We start from the raw sequence: 18,539 nt of genomic DNA, 5'->3' as shown, positions 1-18,539 counted from the left end.
GTAGAGTTAATTTTAAAGCGACACATGCAATTTAGTAAATTTTAAGCTGATTCAAATTTCAAATATTTATAAGAGAATTACAGTGATAGTACACATGTACACAGCATGTTTTACTCACCCAGCCCTAGACATGATACCCGCAAGCCAGATTTCCCAAGGTTTCTAAAAAAAAACCAGCAAACAGTTTAAATCACATGGTAAAAGTAAATCCAAACATGCTGATTCATGTCAATCACTGATAATGCGTTTCAATTTAATGCATAATTTAAAGTACTGTGATGCAGAAATTGCATTTCTTAATGTTTCAAATCCATCTAAGAATGTACACTGCATTTGTGCCCTGTGGTCAGCAGCATAAATCTGATTTGAAAAAATCTGAACTCATTGTGTTTTCATTGTGTGTAACCTGGGCCATAGGGTGCATATGTACTGTAGAAGTCTTTCTTTGTAACTCCCACTCACATTCAGAGAGTAAGAGAGAATGAAATCCAGCCTGGATACAGCACTACAGTAGCTTCAGCCCAATGAACCAATCAGAAGACCACGTGGGTCTTTTGTTCGATATCTTTTGAGTTTGCAAAGAGCCAAGGTTACAGTGCTGAGCAATTACTATAAGACCACACAGTCAAGGACACAGACTGCCTTCATAATTACAGCTATTCACTGAGCTTTTGATTCTTATTTGAAGGATAAGAAGCAATTTCTGACCGGCACAAAACAAAGATGCTGCTTTAAAAGACCTTTTTATGGTTTGCAAATAAAAAACGTTTAAAAACCTTTTAGAAGAGGACAGCAATGCTGATGAAAACGCACAACATTTCCCAGAAGACATCAATCACGAGTCATGAATTTATCCTTGAGAGACATTCCTACTGTACCATATTCTCCAAGCAAGTTTTTCACATCTGGTTCACTGGTTCACACATCATCAGATTAAGTTATTTTAAAGAGACCAAATTAAGTTGTCTCAACTATGATTATCATCTATAATCAATAATTTACATACTGAAATATATAACCAAAATGCTCTTGTACGCACTTGTGCTTGAGTGTAGACTCTGAATAAAGGCCTGTAGTCGATGTATGTACTGTGTATCTATTACCTGTAAACAGGCTGTCATCAATGTCACCTCCAAGTGGCTTTAAACAGAACATCAGTGGAGAACTTATCAACTCAAATCAAATTATCAGTGAGCATGGAGGTCCTGAAAACTAGTGATGAATTTTTAAGTGGTTTGATGGAGATAGAGTTACAGGAAGGGAGATCCATTGACCAGCCTGTGAAGGTGAACTGGCCACCTGCTGATGGGGCTCAAACTGATGTGCAAAGCCCTGTACAAGTTCACATGTCACTAATAATTGATCTTTCCATCTAACAAGACACAGGCCCCTCTTTGGCAGTGCAGTGGAGTAGTGCTGAACAATGCTGAATGTTTAAGACTAGCATGCGACGACTGCGGCTGCAACCAGAGAACAGGGAGACAGTCAAGCACATCTTTAGCCCTCTTTAATTATGGAACACGGCAAACTGTAGAACATAATCATTGGACAGAATGTTCCCTTCAGCAGTTAAATGACTGAAAAAAAAAAAAAAAAAATTATATATATATATATATATATATATATATATATATTTTGGGATAATCACTTAATAGTATTCGGGTGGTATGAAGCACCAATAATTGCCTATCAAATAACGTGCTAATGCAGGAATTTACAAGCTTTTTTGTCAGCCAAACCCCTTTGACCTACAATATTTACTTGAAATACCATCTGAGTTTTTAGTTACTCATGTTCATGGTTCTCTGATGCATGCTAATGTTCACAATATGCAATTAAACAAATAAAACATTCCATCAATGCAAATGCAAACAAACTCAAAGGTCACAGAATACCAATTTTAAATTACAAATTTAAAGAAATTGACTGACCTGCAAAAATATCAGATCTGCTCAGGGACTGTTAAAGTGGTCTTATTTTCTTTGCAAGGCTTTTGAGCTCCTCTAAAAAAAAAAACATTAACTTTTAAAGGCTCTCTCATTGATTCACTACCTGGGGTTTCCTTATATAAGTGTACTTCTCCCTCACAGACCTTCCCCTTTAATTGTATTCTGATTCTCAAAGGTGAAGTTTAATGTAATTAAAGGTTACTGTAATGTTCCATCTTGCTTTCATGTCATTATCTTGTCTGCAGGTTGTCTGCACTGTCTGAGCTGAAGAGTGCTGGACAGGGTCAATGTGGCTGGACAACAAAGGAGCAGCCTGAGAAAATGCTGTGGTTAAGTTCCGCACTTGGAACTTTGGAAGTTTATGTTTTTAAGTTTAAGTTTTGAATAATTGTAGTTTTCATTTGAAGGATCAAACATGTACTGTGCCATTAGAGTAGCGCACAATGATTCACAAACAAATCATTTTAATGAGTCGATTCTTTTTAGAGAATCAAAAACATGCTGCACAACTAGTGTAGTTTGATTCACTAACAAATGACTTTTATAAGTCATTTATTTTTAAAGAATCAAAAACGTGCTGCACAACTAGTGTAATCTGACTCATGAACAAATTACTCTTATGAGTCAGTCCTGTTAAGAGAATCAAAAACATGCTGTGCAATCAGTGTAACCTGATTAATAAACAAATGATTTTTTTTGAGAATTAAAAACATGCTGCACAACCAGTGTACTCTGATTCATGAACAAATGACTGCTAGCATGATCTGCTAGCAAACTTTAGCGATTTTTTGCAAACGTTTATTTACAAAACAACACCATAAACACAAACACAGTATTGAAGGTAATATACATATAATGAAACATTGTCATAAAAATCCTTATTAAAGGCAAAAATTACTTGCATTTATGGGTCTGCTTGCTCGAGTGAGCAGCCATGTTGGAAATTTCTCTTAGCCCTTCGTTTGAAGTCAGGTCCCGAAAAATCTTCGTTTGGAGGGCTAACTGGCCCTTCCCCTTCCCCTACCCCTCCAACCAAAAGAGAAATGAGACACCCCTACCCCTTCACGTGAACGCACCAAACGGAGGGGTAGGGCTAAGTGTAGGGGTAAGGGGTAGAATTGGGATTGAGCCTAAGTCAATTGGATGTCACAGTGAATAAGAGACTTACACTGTACTTACACTGAACCAGTACAACTGCATGGATCATTCTGATTGAATTGAATTATCCAGCTGAATTATTTAGAGCATACTGATTTGCTTAATGGTCAATACTGTTCTGTTTGTCTGCAATACAATACAGCAAGATGTGTAGACACTTTTATAGCAAATATCTACAGTATAACTTTAGAGTGCCAATGCATACTGTTTATTAAAAGTACATCAATTGATACAACTTTAAAGAGCTATAGTTCATTATCCAGAGATCTTACTACCTTACTAACAGTACACATGGAAAACCCATTACTAAAATCGACCAGCACAAGAACTCTGCAATCAATAATTCACCATGCCTTTAAACAAACCAAGCTTTCTTGATTGTCTAAGATGAATGGCAGCAAAGCTACTAGCAGTGTATGGGTGTTTAAAAGGCACGTTCACACTGAGAGGAGAAACTCGCTCAGTACCTCCCCAGAGGCTGAGGCTGCATGTGTGGGAAACGCTGGGCCTGCTTCACTAATCTTTGGAATTCGTTAATGGATGTCGACAGGGCCTTTACCACGGATCAAAATGGGTCTCTTAATGCAGCATGCTGCCTACCTACACTAACACAGCATTTGATGGAGATATAGTAACTGGATATTGCTGAACTGTGAGCGGACACTCTCACTGTTTCCCATTTAGGCAGTGGCAGTGTTTATAATTAGCAACAGAGATTATTTAATGACAGATGTCACAGCAAGTTCATACTGTAGGTCAATGATGTGATGCTCATTTATTTGAGCAGATCTATTTATTTATTGGAAAGTACATTAAAAAATACATCAATCTATACATATAATGAATAAGGTAGTCCACTCCAGGCATATGGCTGACCCAGACAGAAGATGTCTAAATTAAACAACAAACACACACACAGAGCTCATTAGCATGGCAGATGAGCAAACACCCCAAGCTTTAGAGAGGTTAAGAATAGCAATACACGCACAGTTCACAACACACATTTGACCTCACACACATTCTGTACAGTGAGCCACCAGGAATCCCTCTGAGAATGTCTTCATCATATCAAGCCTGAACTTTCAAACAAGATCCACTCAGGCAAGATAAAAAGTCAGTATATTCACCGTTTCATCACTCCAGACTAAAATAAAAGGCTTTAAGTGGAAGAGTAGGAAGGTACTGTATGCAACATAGTTACATAAGAAAGGCTGGGGGCACGAGTAATATGGTGAAAAGGTAGAGAAAGGATATGAGGGAAGTAAAAGACAAAATGTTAAGAAGAAAGAGTTAGGAAAGCAAGAGGAGGATGCATCAACAAGGGTTTTGTATGCTACGCTTCAATAGAGAACTACAGGCACGATACTGCCTAGGAGGCATAGGCACTTTATCAAAATGAGTAATCTTATCCCCACAGGGGCCCACTCCTCCCTGCCCAAACACTCCACATGGGGTGCCAAAATATCACAATGTGTATATGAAAAATGGCCTGTTGGGCAAATTATTGTTAAGGAATGGTTTTGGAGTAATGAAATGTAAATCGATGGATTTAGAGGATAGAGTCACTACAGAAACAATACTCTTAGCGTTGGAGTAAGAAATTATCCAAAAATGCAGCACACACAATGCAGCAAAATGGTGCACTGCTGAATTTTGGACTCTCTGTTGACATCTATGGTTGAAACATTAAACCTCTTCTGCATAAAAAAGGCCAAGATATATCTTTGAAAAAAAAAAAGTAAGCATGCAAGCAGGGACCTTCTTTTCGATGTTTGTGGAAATGACAAAGGACAAATAACAGAAGCTTGAAATTTCCCACCAAATCAAAATCGTAAGCATTATTAAAAGGCATGCCCATACTTTTTATGCACTAGATCAACTGTTTGGTCACAATGAATTCAAGAAAAAGTACACTTATAAAACTCAAGGTTCTTTATTGGCTTGGTTTGTGCATGGCTCTTTAAATGCAAATAAGCTGCTCCCCACCCCCTTTTCCTGAATAGGGCTGTGCGTTTACAGCTCATACCTCAGATACTGCTAAAAAACATCTGTTTGGTTATAATTAACGTCTATCACACTGAAATCATCAGCCATATTAGTTTAAAACTTACGATAAACGGTTTTCTGAGCGCAGACATCCGAAGCATGCGCACATAAAATGGCTTTCAAACAGCATGTAAGTACTAAACTAAGTTCTTTTTCATGTCTTATTGCACTTAAACTGTCAAACACACACAAGTTTATGAAGTGTAATATACAGTAAATAAATTAATAAATCCAATGTTCTTTTGTCTCCTCTGAGGCTGGGACTCTAAATAATGTTCTGTGCTTGTCTGTGTAGCCAACGACAGAACAGTTAGTATGCTTGAACTTTTGCCATGCCGTTAGATCTGGTATGATGTTGTCGCTTACAAAAACAGAATGGTGGCGCCGTGGGTGGAAACGTGCAGATTAATGCGCGGTAATATTATAATAAGATCCCCTTTCTACATCACGGGGGGAGCAAAATCCGAGCGGCTTGTTTTTTTCACATGCTTGCAGAGAAAGACTAAACAAAAAAAAGTTACAGGGTTGTCCTTTTTCATGTTTTCTGGTTTGGTAGAACCAGCTGTACGCATACGCCAAGCATTTGCATCAAAACATCAATCCAGTACTGCACACTTCCTGTTCAAGGAACATCATCTTCCACTCTGGGGTATTCCTAGTTAAGAGTGCACACTGAATTCATGGGTTTATCTCTGACAAATAAAGGGTAGCTTGCATAACTGGCTGGCCAGAATGAAGCAGTCCTGCTGTTTACTGCCCAGGGAACAGCAGGCAGAAACTGCAGCCCATTTGCGCGTTTATGTAATCACCACTTCAGTTTTCTTTCTGCAGACCCCAGAGAGACACAAGCTTATACAATGCCTCAACACAACCCTCTTCATCTTTCTCATACAGTCTCTTCCTGTGTCTTTCGAATTCGTGAACAAAATGGGCACAGGAACTTTCATAATAGTCAAGAGATAATTGTAATGCCCAGAGAGATACATGCTACAGAATGGGACGACAGGAACAAACCCTCCAGGTTGCATTTATCAGCTCATGACATTTCACGAGTGAGCATTCACAAATATAAGACCACAACAGACGCAGAAGTATGTCGGTTTCTTAAAGGTTTCTGTTATTTGCTTGCCTCAGGTGCATGTGCATGAACTCATCCTCATCACAATATGCCAGGGTACATTTAATGTTGGCTCATCAGACATAGAGAGGCTTCCACATTACTATGTTACTCATTCATAGTCTGTTTCTACTAATCAACATCATTGCACTGTAGCTGCAAACTGCTGAGAGGAAAATTGTGATTGTATCATCATTTTAGCAAAGACCTTCAAAGCACTGATGTGAACATAATACCAGATTAAACTTAAAGGGACAGTCCACCCAAAATCTTTTAATCATTTACTCATACAAACTGTAAGTATACTGACACAGTTGAAGTCAAAAGTTTACATACACCTTTTAGAATCTGCAAAATGTTACTTGTTTTACCAAAATAAGAGGGATCATACAAAATGTATGTTAGTACTGACCTGAATAAGAAATTTCACTTAAAAGACGTCTACATACAGTCCAGAGAAAATATTAGTTGAATTTATAAAAATGACCCTGTTCAGAAGTATCGAAAAACTTGATTCTTAACATTATGTTTCATGAGTCCCTTGTTTGTCCTGAACAGTTAAACTGCACACTGTTTTTCAGAAAAATCCTTCAGGTCCCAAATTCTTTGGATTTCCAGCATTTTTGTGTATTTGAACCCTTTCCAACAATGACTGTATGATTTTGAGATCCATCTTTTCACACTGAGGACAACTGCAACTATTACAGAAGGTTCAAATGCTCACCGATGCTTCAGAAGGAAAAACAATGCATTAAGAGCCATAGGGGTGTAATTTTAATTTTTTATTTTGCCTAAATATCATAGGCCTATAGTTTTCATTTAGTACTGCCCTTCAGAAGCTACAGAAGATACTTAAATGTTCCCAGAAGACAAAATATGTTACATTTACCCTGATCTTTAAATTCAAAAAGTTTGCACCCCCAGGCTTAATGCATTGTGTTACCCTCAGTGTGAAAAGACAGATCTCAAAATCATACAGTCATTGTTGGAAATGGTTCAAATACACACAAATGCTGAAAAACCAAAGAACTTGTGAAACCTGAAGGATTTTTCTGAAGAACAGCTGGTAGTTTGACTGTTCGGGACAAATAAGGGACTCATGAACAATTATTACTAAACAAACAAACAAACAAAAAACTTACATGGATCATTCAGGTAACAAAACAGTATTAAGGATCAAGTGTATGGAAACTTTTGAACAGGGTCATTTTTATAAATTCAACTATTATTTTCTCTTGTGGACCATATGTAAACGTTTTTTATGTGAAATATTATTCAGGTCAGTGCTAAATGAAATAAAAAACTTACTTGCATTTAGTATGATCCCTCTTATTTTGGTAAAATAATACACATTTTTGCAGACTCTGCAAGGTGTACATAAACTTTTGACTTCAATTGTAGATCCATAGTACATTACATTATTGTACAATTATGTTGCTAAGTTATTCACTCTTAGAGACAATGTGTGCAGAAATCAGTTTTTTGTGAATAAAGACATAATTATGATCAAGTAAATTAAAATTACACACACAAATCATGTCCATAAACTGAAAGTAAGCCTCATCTCATATTCCAGTGAAATAAACGCAGCCTATTACTATGACATGACATTTACATATTTACAGCTTTGAATTTCAATGACTTAATTACAATGAGAGAATTAGCTTTAAGAGCCAAGACATTTGGGAGCAGTGCAGCGAGGGAGAGAAGCTTTTCAGGTGTTCAGTTACACATTAGTTTAATCAGGAAGTAGAAGACATTCTACATTACCTTGCATGGCTACAAAGTGCCTTTGATGTACAATTACACAAATTACAGTATGGAAAAATGAGGAAGGAGGGTGGGCTTATTTTAAGGATCTAGCACACTATTATTTTATCAGTGAGTGGATTGTAAGCAGCACGGGTATGTTACAAAAGACTGTGGGATGTATGAGCACCGCAGTCGAAAAAGTGAGAGAGCACCCTGTGCTCCCAATAATGTTAAGCAGTGGAACATGATCACACTGCATCTCGATTTCATATAGAGAACATGCTAATGGGTTTAAAAGGCACTAACAGAAATCTTCATCACTAACCCTTCCCCTGAACGCAGACAGCAGAAAATACTTGATCCTTAACTCGAGAGGTCAATATTAAAACTACTACTATTTATACTATTTTGTCTATATAAAACACAAAAAAACTGAATTCAGTTGCTTTGAATGCTGTGAATTTAGGCATAACATTATAATGTACAGCATGAAAAAAATGGATGTTCGTATTGAGATTTGTTAAAGATTAAGGTAACACTTTACAATAAGGTGGCATTTGTTAACATTAGTTAATGTATTAACTAACATGAACTAACAATGAACAATACATTTATTACTCAATTTATAAACCTTTGTTAATGTTAGTTAATACAAATATAGTCATTCATTGTTTGTTCATGTTAGTAAATGCCGAATTTAAGATTAACTAAGATTAATAAATGTTGTAGAAGTATGGTTCATTCTTAGTTCATGTTAACTAGTGTAGTTATCTAATAACTAATGAACATTATTGTAAAGTGTTACCAAAATTAAATTTAAATATGTTATTAATGACTAGTTATCTTTAGTGTTAGATTAAGTCAGCATTAGATGGAAATTAATTAAAATGTAAATGGGGAAATGTTCAGTTAAACCATTTGGTTTTAAAAAGAGCCATATAAATTTAAGATATGTGTGTACACTACCAGTCAAAAGTTTTTGAACAGCAAGTTCTTTTATGTCTTTGATGTCTCTTCTGCTCACCAAGCCTACATTTATTTGATTGAAAGTACAGCAAAAACAGTCAAACATGTGAAATATTTTAACTATTTAAAGTAACTTTTTCTATTTAAATATATTTTAAAATGTACTTTATTCCTGTGATTTCAAAACTAAATTTAGCATCCTTACTCCAGTCCCATGATCCTTCAGAAATCATTATAATATTCTGATCTGCTGCTCAAAAAACATTTATTATTATTATTATTATGCTGAAAACATTTTTTTAGGTTTCTTTGATAAATAGCCTGAATATCTGAAATGGAAAGCTTTTGTAACATTTGTATACTGCAGAAAACTCAGCTTTGCCATCAGAGAAATAAATTATATTTGTAAAAAAAAATATTAAAATAGAAATTATTTTAAACTGTTATAACATTTCAGAATATTACTGTTTTTACTGTATCTTGCATCAAATAAATGCAGACATTGTGAGCGTAAGAGATGTTTACTGATCAAACTTATAATCCCTAGTGTGTATATAAATACAAAGAAACAAAGCAAATCAATTTCTCACAATTTGTAATTATTTGGTATAATAATTGCGTACACATTTTGCTGTCATGTAAAATGCTATTTTAAATATACTGAATGAAATATGATAAAACAAGCTTGTCAGTTACAACCATCTTGACATTCACAATTACTAAATTTGCCACAAGAAATCAATAAACAAACTAACCAGCCAACAACACAACCAACTCTCATTAACATAGCATTTCAGACCTTACCTTTAAATTACAAATCAGAGCATTATAGAGATTCCTTTGAAACCATGCCCACTTTAACCTATTAATCCTGTGAACCAAATTGACCCCGCACAACACATCAAATCCTAAGTCACAGTTTTCAGTTTGAGACAACATTGCTCAAATCACATGTGTAGAACATGTGATTCCAAACAGTCTAAAGTAGAACAAAAACCCCACAACAGCACAGAAGGGTTTAAGTCCTCCTCTCACCTACCTATATTTCATCCCAGTTTTCAAGCAGTGGTCAGCAGACGAGTGCATGTTCTGCACAGACAGTTGGCCCAAGCTACGGGCCACCATCGCCACGGCACGAAACTTGCTTTTGGTCCCCAAACTCGGGCTGTTGGTGTTCTGTCGGTTCAGTCTGTCCTCTGTGCTCCGGCTGACGGCTCGGTGGTCCGTGCACACAAAAGACACCTGCATGCTGACGGCGAGCCCCTGCAGACAGCTTTACCACGGTAAGGATGTTGATGCTACAAAGAGCAACTAGTCTTAAAATCTCCAAATGCTGTTACCTCAACAACTAAAGAGAAGTGTCTTCCTGCCCCAGGATGACAAACTGAAAAAAAAAATCTTTTTTAGAAAACGTCGTTAAAAAAGGTCAGAATGGATGTGGCAGCTGTCAAAAAGGTGAGTGCAACACTCTGTTTTAACCACAAGTGCAGTTATCGCTCTGAAGTGCTGCCAGAGTATGTATCTGTCCATGTGGCGTCTGTGTGTGTGAAACGTGTGTAAGTAAGTGTCTCGGTGCGTGTGTGTGTGCTAGTTTCTCTGAGAGTGAATTCCTGCGCTCTGGCTCCGGGGCAGCAGCAGTTTATGAAAGCGGTGAACTCTGGGCACCAATCATATCAACACACAGAACAGAGGAGAAATCCCACATCCATCCACGTCACACTGCAGCACATCATCAAGCGCACGCTTATCCGCTCTTCTGCACTCTTCTCCGTCTGCACTGTAAGTGGAGTTGCTTCTTTTTATTCCCCAATTTCTTCAGTTGATTTATTGTTGTCCATCCAGTGGGACTGTAGCCAATCTGTGAGTTTTCATAACCAGGTGTTTGGTTTAAAACAACATCCAGTAATGTTTCCCACTGTGTGCTGAGCAAATGCATGAGGGCTGAGTGAGATAGAGTATATAAAACAGCATAGTATGATTGGTGTGTGAGCAAGCAAGAGAGAGAGAGAGAGAGAGAGAGAGAGTGTGTGTGTACTAGAGAGAAAGTAGGAAGGTCTAAGCTCACGCTATGTTGTGTTAGATCAGCTCGTACCTGATATTCCACACTGCCTACTCATGACAGAATGTCCGAGGACGAACACAAGTCTGGCCTGAGAGAGTCACATGTTAAATAGAGTTGATAAAATAGCAGACGTGGCCTTTTCTTTCTACTTGTTCTATCACAAAAGATACTGTGTAATGAGCAGAATTCTCACATGAGTAGACTTTAGAGACTTCAGTGCACATGACTGCTGCAGCTCTATGAGTGTAGGAGTGAAGTAAGGTCTATTATGCAGTCCGACCGGCCATTAATATTCATGACAAATATTTGAGTATGCAGAACACAGATTGTCCGCTAGCCTTCATTTCTGATGACTTCTCTTGCAGAAGGCTAAAATTTCATTCAGTAATTTTCATCGTAATATTAGAATAAAATAAGAAAACAATGCGCATAATTTTTCTTTCAAATAAATAATATGTACTGATCATGATGCTATAAATGATTAATTAAAAATGGATAGATGGTAAGTAACACAGAAAGACAGAAAGAAAGAAAGAAAGAAAGAAAGAAAGACAGAAAGAAAAACAAAGAAAGAAAGAAAGAAAGAAAGAAAGAAAGAAAGAAAGAAAGAACGGACAGCTAGAACAATAGAATGACAGGTAGGAAGGTAAGCAGGTAGATGACAGACAGGCAGACAGACAGATGGATAGATTGATGGATGGATGGATGGATGGACCGTGGACGGATAGATGGAATAGATGTATAGACAGATAGATAGACAGACCGACCGACGAATGGACAGATAGATGAAACAGATGGACGAACGGACAGACGGATGTACGGACAAACACATTGACAGATATACAGACAGACAGACAGACAGACAGACAGACAGACAGATAGATAGATTGATAGATAGTCGGATAGACAGATATAGGTCCTTTTCAAAAAATTAGCATATTGTGATAAAGTTCATTATTTTCTGTAATGTACTGATAAACAGACTTTCATATATTTTAGATTCATTACACACAACTGAAGTAGTTCAAGCCTTTTATTGTTTTAATATTGATGATTTTGGCATACAGCTCATGAAAACCCAAAATTCTCAAAAAATTAGCATATTTCATCCGACCAATAAAAGAAAAGTGTTTTTAATACAAAAAAAGTCAACCTTCAAATAATTATGTTCAGTTATGCACTCAATACTTGGTCGGGAATCCTTTTGCAGAAATGACTGCTTCAATGCGGCGTGGCATGGAGGCAATCAGCCTGTGGCACAGCTGAGGTGTTATGGAGGCCCAGGATGCTTCGATAGCGGCCTTAAGCTCATCCAGAGTGTTGGGTCTTGCGTCTCTCAACTTTCTCTTCACAATATCCCACAGATTCTCTATGGGGTTCAGGTCAGGAGAGTTGGCAGGCCAATTGAGCACAGTAATACCATGGTCAGTAAACCATTTACCAGTGGTTTTGGCACTGTGAGCAGGTGCCAGGTCGTGCTGAAAAATGAAATCTTCATCTCCATAAAGCTTTTCAGCAGATGGAAGCATGAAGTGCTCCAAAATCTCCTGATAGCTAGCTGCATTGACCCTGCCCTTGATAAAACACAGTGGACCAACACCAGCAGCTGACATGGCACCCCAGACCATCACTGACTGTGGGTACTTGACACTGGGCTTCAGGAATTTTGGCATTTCCCTCTCCCCAGTCTTCCTCCAGACTCTGGCACCTTGATTTCCGAATGACATGCAAAATTTGCTTTCATCCGAAAAAAGTACTTTGGACCACTGAGCAACAGTCCAGTGCTGCTTCTCTGTAGCCCAGGTCAGGCGCTTCTGCCGCTGTTTCTGGTTCAAAAGTGGCTTGACCTGGCGCCTGTACACGGTGGCTCTGGATGTTTCTACTCCAGACTCAGTCCACTGCTTCCGCAGGTCCCCCAAGGTCTGGAATCGGTCCTTCTCCACAATCTTCCTCAGGGTCCGGTCACCTCTTCTCGTTGTGCAGCGTTTTCTGCCACACTTTTTCCTTCCCACAGACTTCCCACTGAGGTGCCTTGATACAGCACTCTGGGAACAGCCTATTCGTTCAGAAATTTCTTTCTGTGTCTTACCCTCTTGCTTGAGGGTGTCAATGATGGCCTTCTGGACAGCAGTCAGGTCGGCAGTCTTACCCATGATTGCGGTTTTGAGTAATGAACCAGGCTGGGAGTTTTTAAAAGCCTCAGGAATCTTTTGCAGGTGTTTAGAGTTAATTAGTTGATTCAGATGATTAGGTTAATAGCTCGTTTAGAGAACCTTTTCATGATATGCTAATTTTTTGAGATAGGAATTTGGGGTTTTCATGAGCTGTATGCCAAAATCATCAATATTAAAACAATAAAAGGCTTGAACTACTTCAGTTGTGTGTAATGAATCTAAAATATATGAAAGTCTAATGTTTATCAGTACATTACAGAAAATAATGAACTTTATCACAATATGCTAATTTTTTGAGAAGGACCTGTAGATGAATAGATGGATGAACAGAGAGAGAGACAGACAGACAGACAGACGGATGGACAGACAGACACATAGACAGATAGACAGATTGATAGATAGATAGACGGATAGATGAATAGATGGATGAACAGACAGAGAGAAAGATAGACGGATAGTCAGATGGATGGATGGACAAACTGACGGACAGAGAGACAGACAGACAGTTGGATGGATAGATGGATGGAGACAGATAGATAGACAGACAGACAGTTGGATGGATAGACGGATGGAGACAGTTGGATGGATAGACGGATGGAGACAGACGGATGGATAGACGGATGGACAGACAGACAGACAGACAGACAGACAGACAGACAGACAGATAGATAGATAGATAGATAGATAGATAGATAGATAGCAGTTGAACAAACAATAACATTTCTGCATACCTCAACCTAGTAATAGCATATCATCGTAAGTCAAAGATCAGAGAGGAAGCCATAGATTAAAAATAAAATACTCTAGTCAAAGCTAACTGCTGTGGTCCTTTGCGAGATGGTGTCTGTGAATGCGTGTGTGAGTGTACGTCCTGCAGACCGTAAACACTGAGATGAGCTCTCTTATAATCTGACACACAAATGACACACGCTATTCCCGCATCTCTAGCACATTACTGCGCCCAAAGCCACTACTGCGCATAAAACCACTGACTGACAGAGCGACTGCCCGGTTTTCATGCACTTGGGATTAGAGGAATGTGTGTCATCCCACCTCTAGATGAAAGCAAGTGGACAGGCGGCTTAAGTGAACATACAGAGTTTCCTGAATGGCACTTTGACACTCGCTAGCCTCAGGACAAAGATGCTGCCAGCAGGCTTGAGTAAAGCAGCGGTCCATTTAAATCAGACAGGCAGACAGAAAAACAGGATGCTGAACTCGGGCATCTTTCATCATGCAGTATCTTGAGAAAGAGAACTGACAGAAAATCATGGCTTGAGATGAGATGAGAAAATGTGTCTATTGATATGTAACCTCCAATCCACTGGCAACCGATGTCACCCCATCTGCCACTGCATAGACATGACACATGCTAACATAACACTAAAATATTACGCAAATATTGGCAATGTTAACCTAAGCTGACATGACCCCAAGAACACACATAAATAAAAGAAAAAAAATGTATAGCAAAACTTGAACACTAAATGAACACTATGCCACTACTGATCTGCTGACATTGTTGGCCATCTACTGAATGCTGCTGTTGTTTCCTAAAAAAAGATGCTAAGCTCTAAGGTGTTCCAAGAGTGCTGCAATGTGATCCTCCTGGAAAAGAGTCCACTTACCGGACACTGTGAATAAACATGGGGGAGCAAACAATGCACATTTGCCATGGTCACAAATGTATTTGTGTCATGGTGACCCTGTGAATAGATTAACACTGAAGTTTACATAAAGACAACACCCCGCTGCAGTGCTAACAATCACCTGTTAGCCTTCTGCCATTTCAATACACCACTGTAAATCAAATCCATCACCACTTCTACAGGTACCAGATCGTTAGAGACTAGTTTTAAATGTCAATGAAGCCGGATGCACAAGCAGTAATTGAACTATCATTACTGAATAGAAACCAGAGCCACAGCCCATTATGTGTCAAACGGTTGAGTACGGCTTTGTTGCACCAGGGGGGATATGACCTTTCTAATGAGAGGTGGGATGTGTGAGGTGTACTTGAGAAATAGAAGGCTGTCGTGCATCAGCTGTAAGCCTGGCTCTGTTTTAAGGGCGCTTGTTTTAGTGGGGCATTTGCACTGCCTAGAAAGGCCGTCAGTCTAAAGGTGAAAGCCATGAATCAAAATCTTCTTAGAATTACAGATGGAGAGAGAATATGACAGATAAAACATCAATAGGACTTACTAAAACCTGTGCTAATACATCGAAAATCATGCGATAATACACTAGACATACAAAATAAAAACAAACAATGTAAAATTTTAAGTAAAGTATGTTTAAGTATAATAACAGCTTTAAGGCATTTAAGCACAGCTTTGTAGCAAGCCTGTAACCACCTAAATCAATAATTAATAAAGCATTTTTGGCAAATCCAGGTAATTTCCCATAGAAATATGATGTTTTAATATGTATGACTGTTATAGTGCCAGCTGTGGTCCGATCTCCCTAAATCTTTGCATGCTCACTTAGAACAGGTTTTGTGAAGTTTTGAGTTTTTGTTTAGGCTTTATAGGCTTTGGGGTATATTTAGACAGGCCCCTTTTCTAAAACCTGTTATAGCTTTCCAAAGGGTAAATTTGAACTATTTTTATAATTACTGACCTAGAGAGTCCAGAGAACTGTACAGCAGTGTTTTTTCCAGATTGAGCGAAAAACCTAAGGCTAGTTCGCAAAAGTAGGTCTTTTACATAATTTAACAAATGGTTTTATTGACAGTGTGTGAACAGAAAATGACTTCATCATGAAGCATGTCAAACTCACAATTGGATCTCAGCACTGATGAGATCCTCCATTCTTGTCTTGAAGGGATGTGCCCTGTCATTTGGGAGTTTTGCTGGGGACATAGGTCTCCAAAAGCAATAATCTCCCATTGTTCCTCGCTTTTAAGCTCCTGGCACTTCAAACAGATCTACTCCATTTAAACTGTCAAGCAGTGCCTCCTTTTGCCTTTGATTAGAAGAAGCCTAACTCCAGACTTATCCACAGTCAAATAAGCTCTGGAAAATCCTCCAGAGCCGTTCAATCATCTACCACCTCACAGCAGAGCTCAGACTCTCCACGGTGAGCTTCACCGCAGGGCTCCGGCTCTCATCATAAGCTCATGCAAACACCTAACAATTACCTCTCAGAGGTACAAATGATCCTGTCATCCTCATTATATTCCCAACTTTGTGGATTAAAGCAGTATTCATGCAAAAATCAAACTTCTGTCAGTATTTACTCATGTGGTTCCAACCAAAAAAATATTTGGTTGATCATTATCCATGCGGACAAACTGGGGAAAAAACGTCTACTACTGTAGCATACTACTTACTTATGATGTTTTAAGTCTATAGCTGCAACAATTATACTTTTGTGTTCAACATGAAAAAAATAACAGCATATACACATTATTCTTTAACATGGAAGTAAGCCTATGGGTACATCCGGTACATTTACCGCTATAGGGAAATAATGAGAAGAATAACAACGTGCAGTAAATGGTAAAACTGCTTGTACTACAACCAGTGTGTTCACAGTTAAGATAATATATTAAAATAATATGGTAAGACACCAATTTGCAATATCAAGCATTTAATATTTTCAATATTAAACTGCTTCTTTACCACAAAATGCAATCTAGCACAAGCAAAAAGTGATAAAAAAGTGTCTTCAGATGTGTTAAGAGGTTCAAAACCTCTATCAGCTCCTTGTAAGACAGACTTTCTGACTGCCTGAACATTAATTGTGGCAGTTAACACTGTGAATTACCCATGGGCCAAGAGTGCTCAGCCCTGAGAACAGGAAAACAGCACAAAATAACATGTCAACTGATTCCGCTTGAGGCTTCTCTGCAGGAATCAAACAAAAACTTTATCAGATCAGTGGTGATGACTCAAGCACACAGAAAAAAACAACTCTCATCTTCTCAGAAGGAAAAAAAAAATTTGAGATTAATTACAGCGGATTCCAGTTTTTATGAGCTTAAATTAACTGAGAGACCAAATGAAATATTTATGTCTCTTATACAGTCATATTAATTGCAACCTTTGAATCTTCAATGAATATTCCACGCAAAAATGAAAATTGGCTGAAAACCTTCAGGTCATCCAAGAAGTAGACGGGTTAGTTTCTTCATCAGAACAAATTTAGAGATATTTAGCATTACATCACTTGCTCATTAATGGATCCTCTGCAGTAAATGGGTGCCGTCAGAATGAGAAACAAACAGCTGATAAAAACATCACAATATTTCAGAAGTTATCCACAAAACTCCAGTCCAGCAATTATTGTTTTGTAAAGCGAAAGGCTGCATAAGAAACAAACCAATCATTGAGGCATTTTAACATTAAACTATCACTTTTAGCCAAAATAAAAGTCCATAATCCATAACACCTTCTCCGGTAACAAAGTCCATCCGCTGTTGTCCTCTCACATCAAAATTCCCCTGTTTAGAACTGTTTTTGCTTGTGAATGATGCTTGATCTGTGCATATTTCTCTCCTGATTCAGACGAGAAAACTGGAGAAAGCAATATTATGGAGAAAAGACTCAACAATGGTACAATCTAAAACAGGTCTTAAAGGAGAAGTTAACTTCCAGAACAAAAATTTACTCACCCTCTTGTCATCCAAGATGTTCATGTCTTTCTTTTTTCAGTCATAAAGAAATTGTGTTTTTTGAGGAAAACCTTACAGGATTTTTCTCCATTTACGACTTCACGACTGAAGAAAGAAAGACATGAACATCTTGGATGACAAAGGGAGCGAGTACATTATCTTGAAATTTTTGTTCTTGAAGTGAACTTCTCCTTGAAAAAATGTCTTACATTTGTATTACAAACACGCAGTTTCCCACTTGATGTTGTGATGTTTTTTATCAGCTGTTTAGAATCTCATTCTGAAGGCACCCATTCACTGCAGAGGAGTTATTGGTGATAAAGTAATGCTTAATTTCTCCATATCTGTTTCAATGAAGAAACAAACTCAACTGAGATGGCCTCTTGGTAAGTACATTTTCAGGCAATATTCATGAGCTATAATAAAAAAATGCATGTTGTGCATCAACTTCTCTCTTATGTAAAATAAAACAACCAAACCAAATGGGAAAAAACACAAGCAGGCAATCATAAAGTCGCTACTCATGTATATTTATAACTTTGTTCTGTCAGAGCCCTGAAGGTTACTGTAAAAGACTCGACATATCCTACAGCTCTGCAATCCTGATGACATTAAAGAGACTTTAGTGCGCACACACACTCTCTCTCTCTCTCTCTCTCTCTCTCTCTCTCTCTCTCTCACACACACACACACACACACA

The 18,539-nt window shown here is 38.0% G+C and overlaps 1 protein-coding gene across 8 annotated transcripts in view; it reads right to left on the bottom strand.

Moving 5' to 3' along the window:
* The window catches only part of kcnab2b (potassium voltage-gated channel subfamily A regulatory beta subunit 2b), an 84,219-nt gene that overhangs the window by 26,906 nt on the left and 38,774 nt on the right, over positions 1-18,539 (bottom strand). For 6 of the 8 annotated variants that reach the window (XM_073822897.1, XM_073822896.1, XM_073822892.1 and 3 more), the window contains one exon: positions 119-162. In XM_073822897.1, coding sequence (XP_073678998.1) covers positions 119-162 — 44 coding nt within the window. Of the gene's footprint in view, positions 1-118; positions 163-10,027; positions 10,881-18,539 lie in introns of those variants that run through there. The other 2 variants (XM_073822894.1, XM_073822895.1) reach the window with 2 other exon arrangements.

This window comes from Garra rufa, chromosome 18 (assembly GCF_049309525.1).
Source record: "Garra rufa chromosome 18, GarRuf1.0, whole genome shotgun sequence".
NCBI lineage: Eukaryota > Metazoa > Chordata > Actinopteri > Cypriniformes > Cyprinidae > Garra > Garra rufa.
Note: the sequence above shows the minus strand (reverse complement) of the source record. Positions and strands in the feature narration are given on the sequence as shown.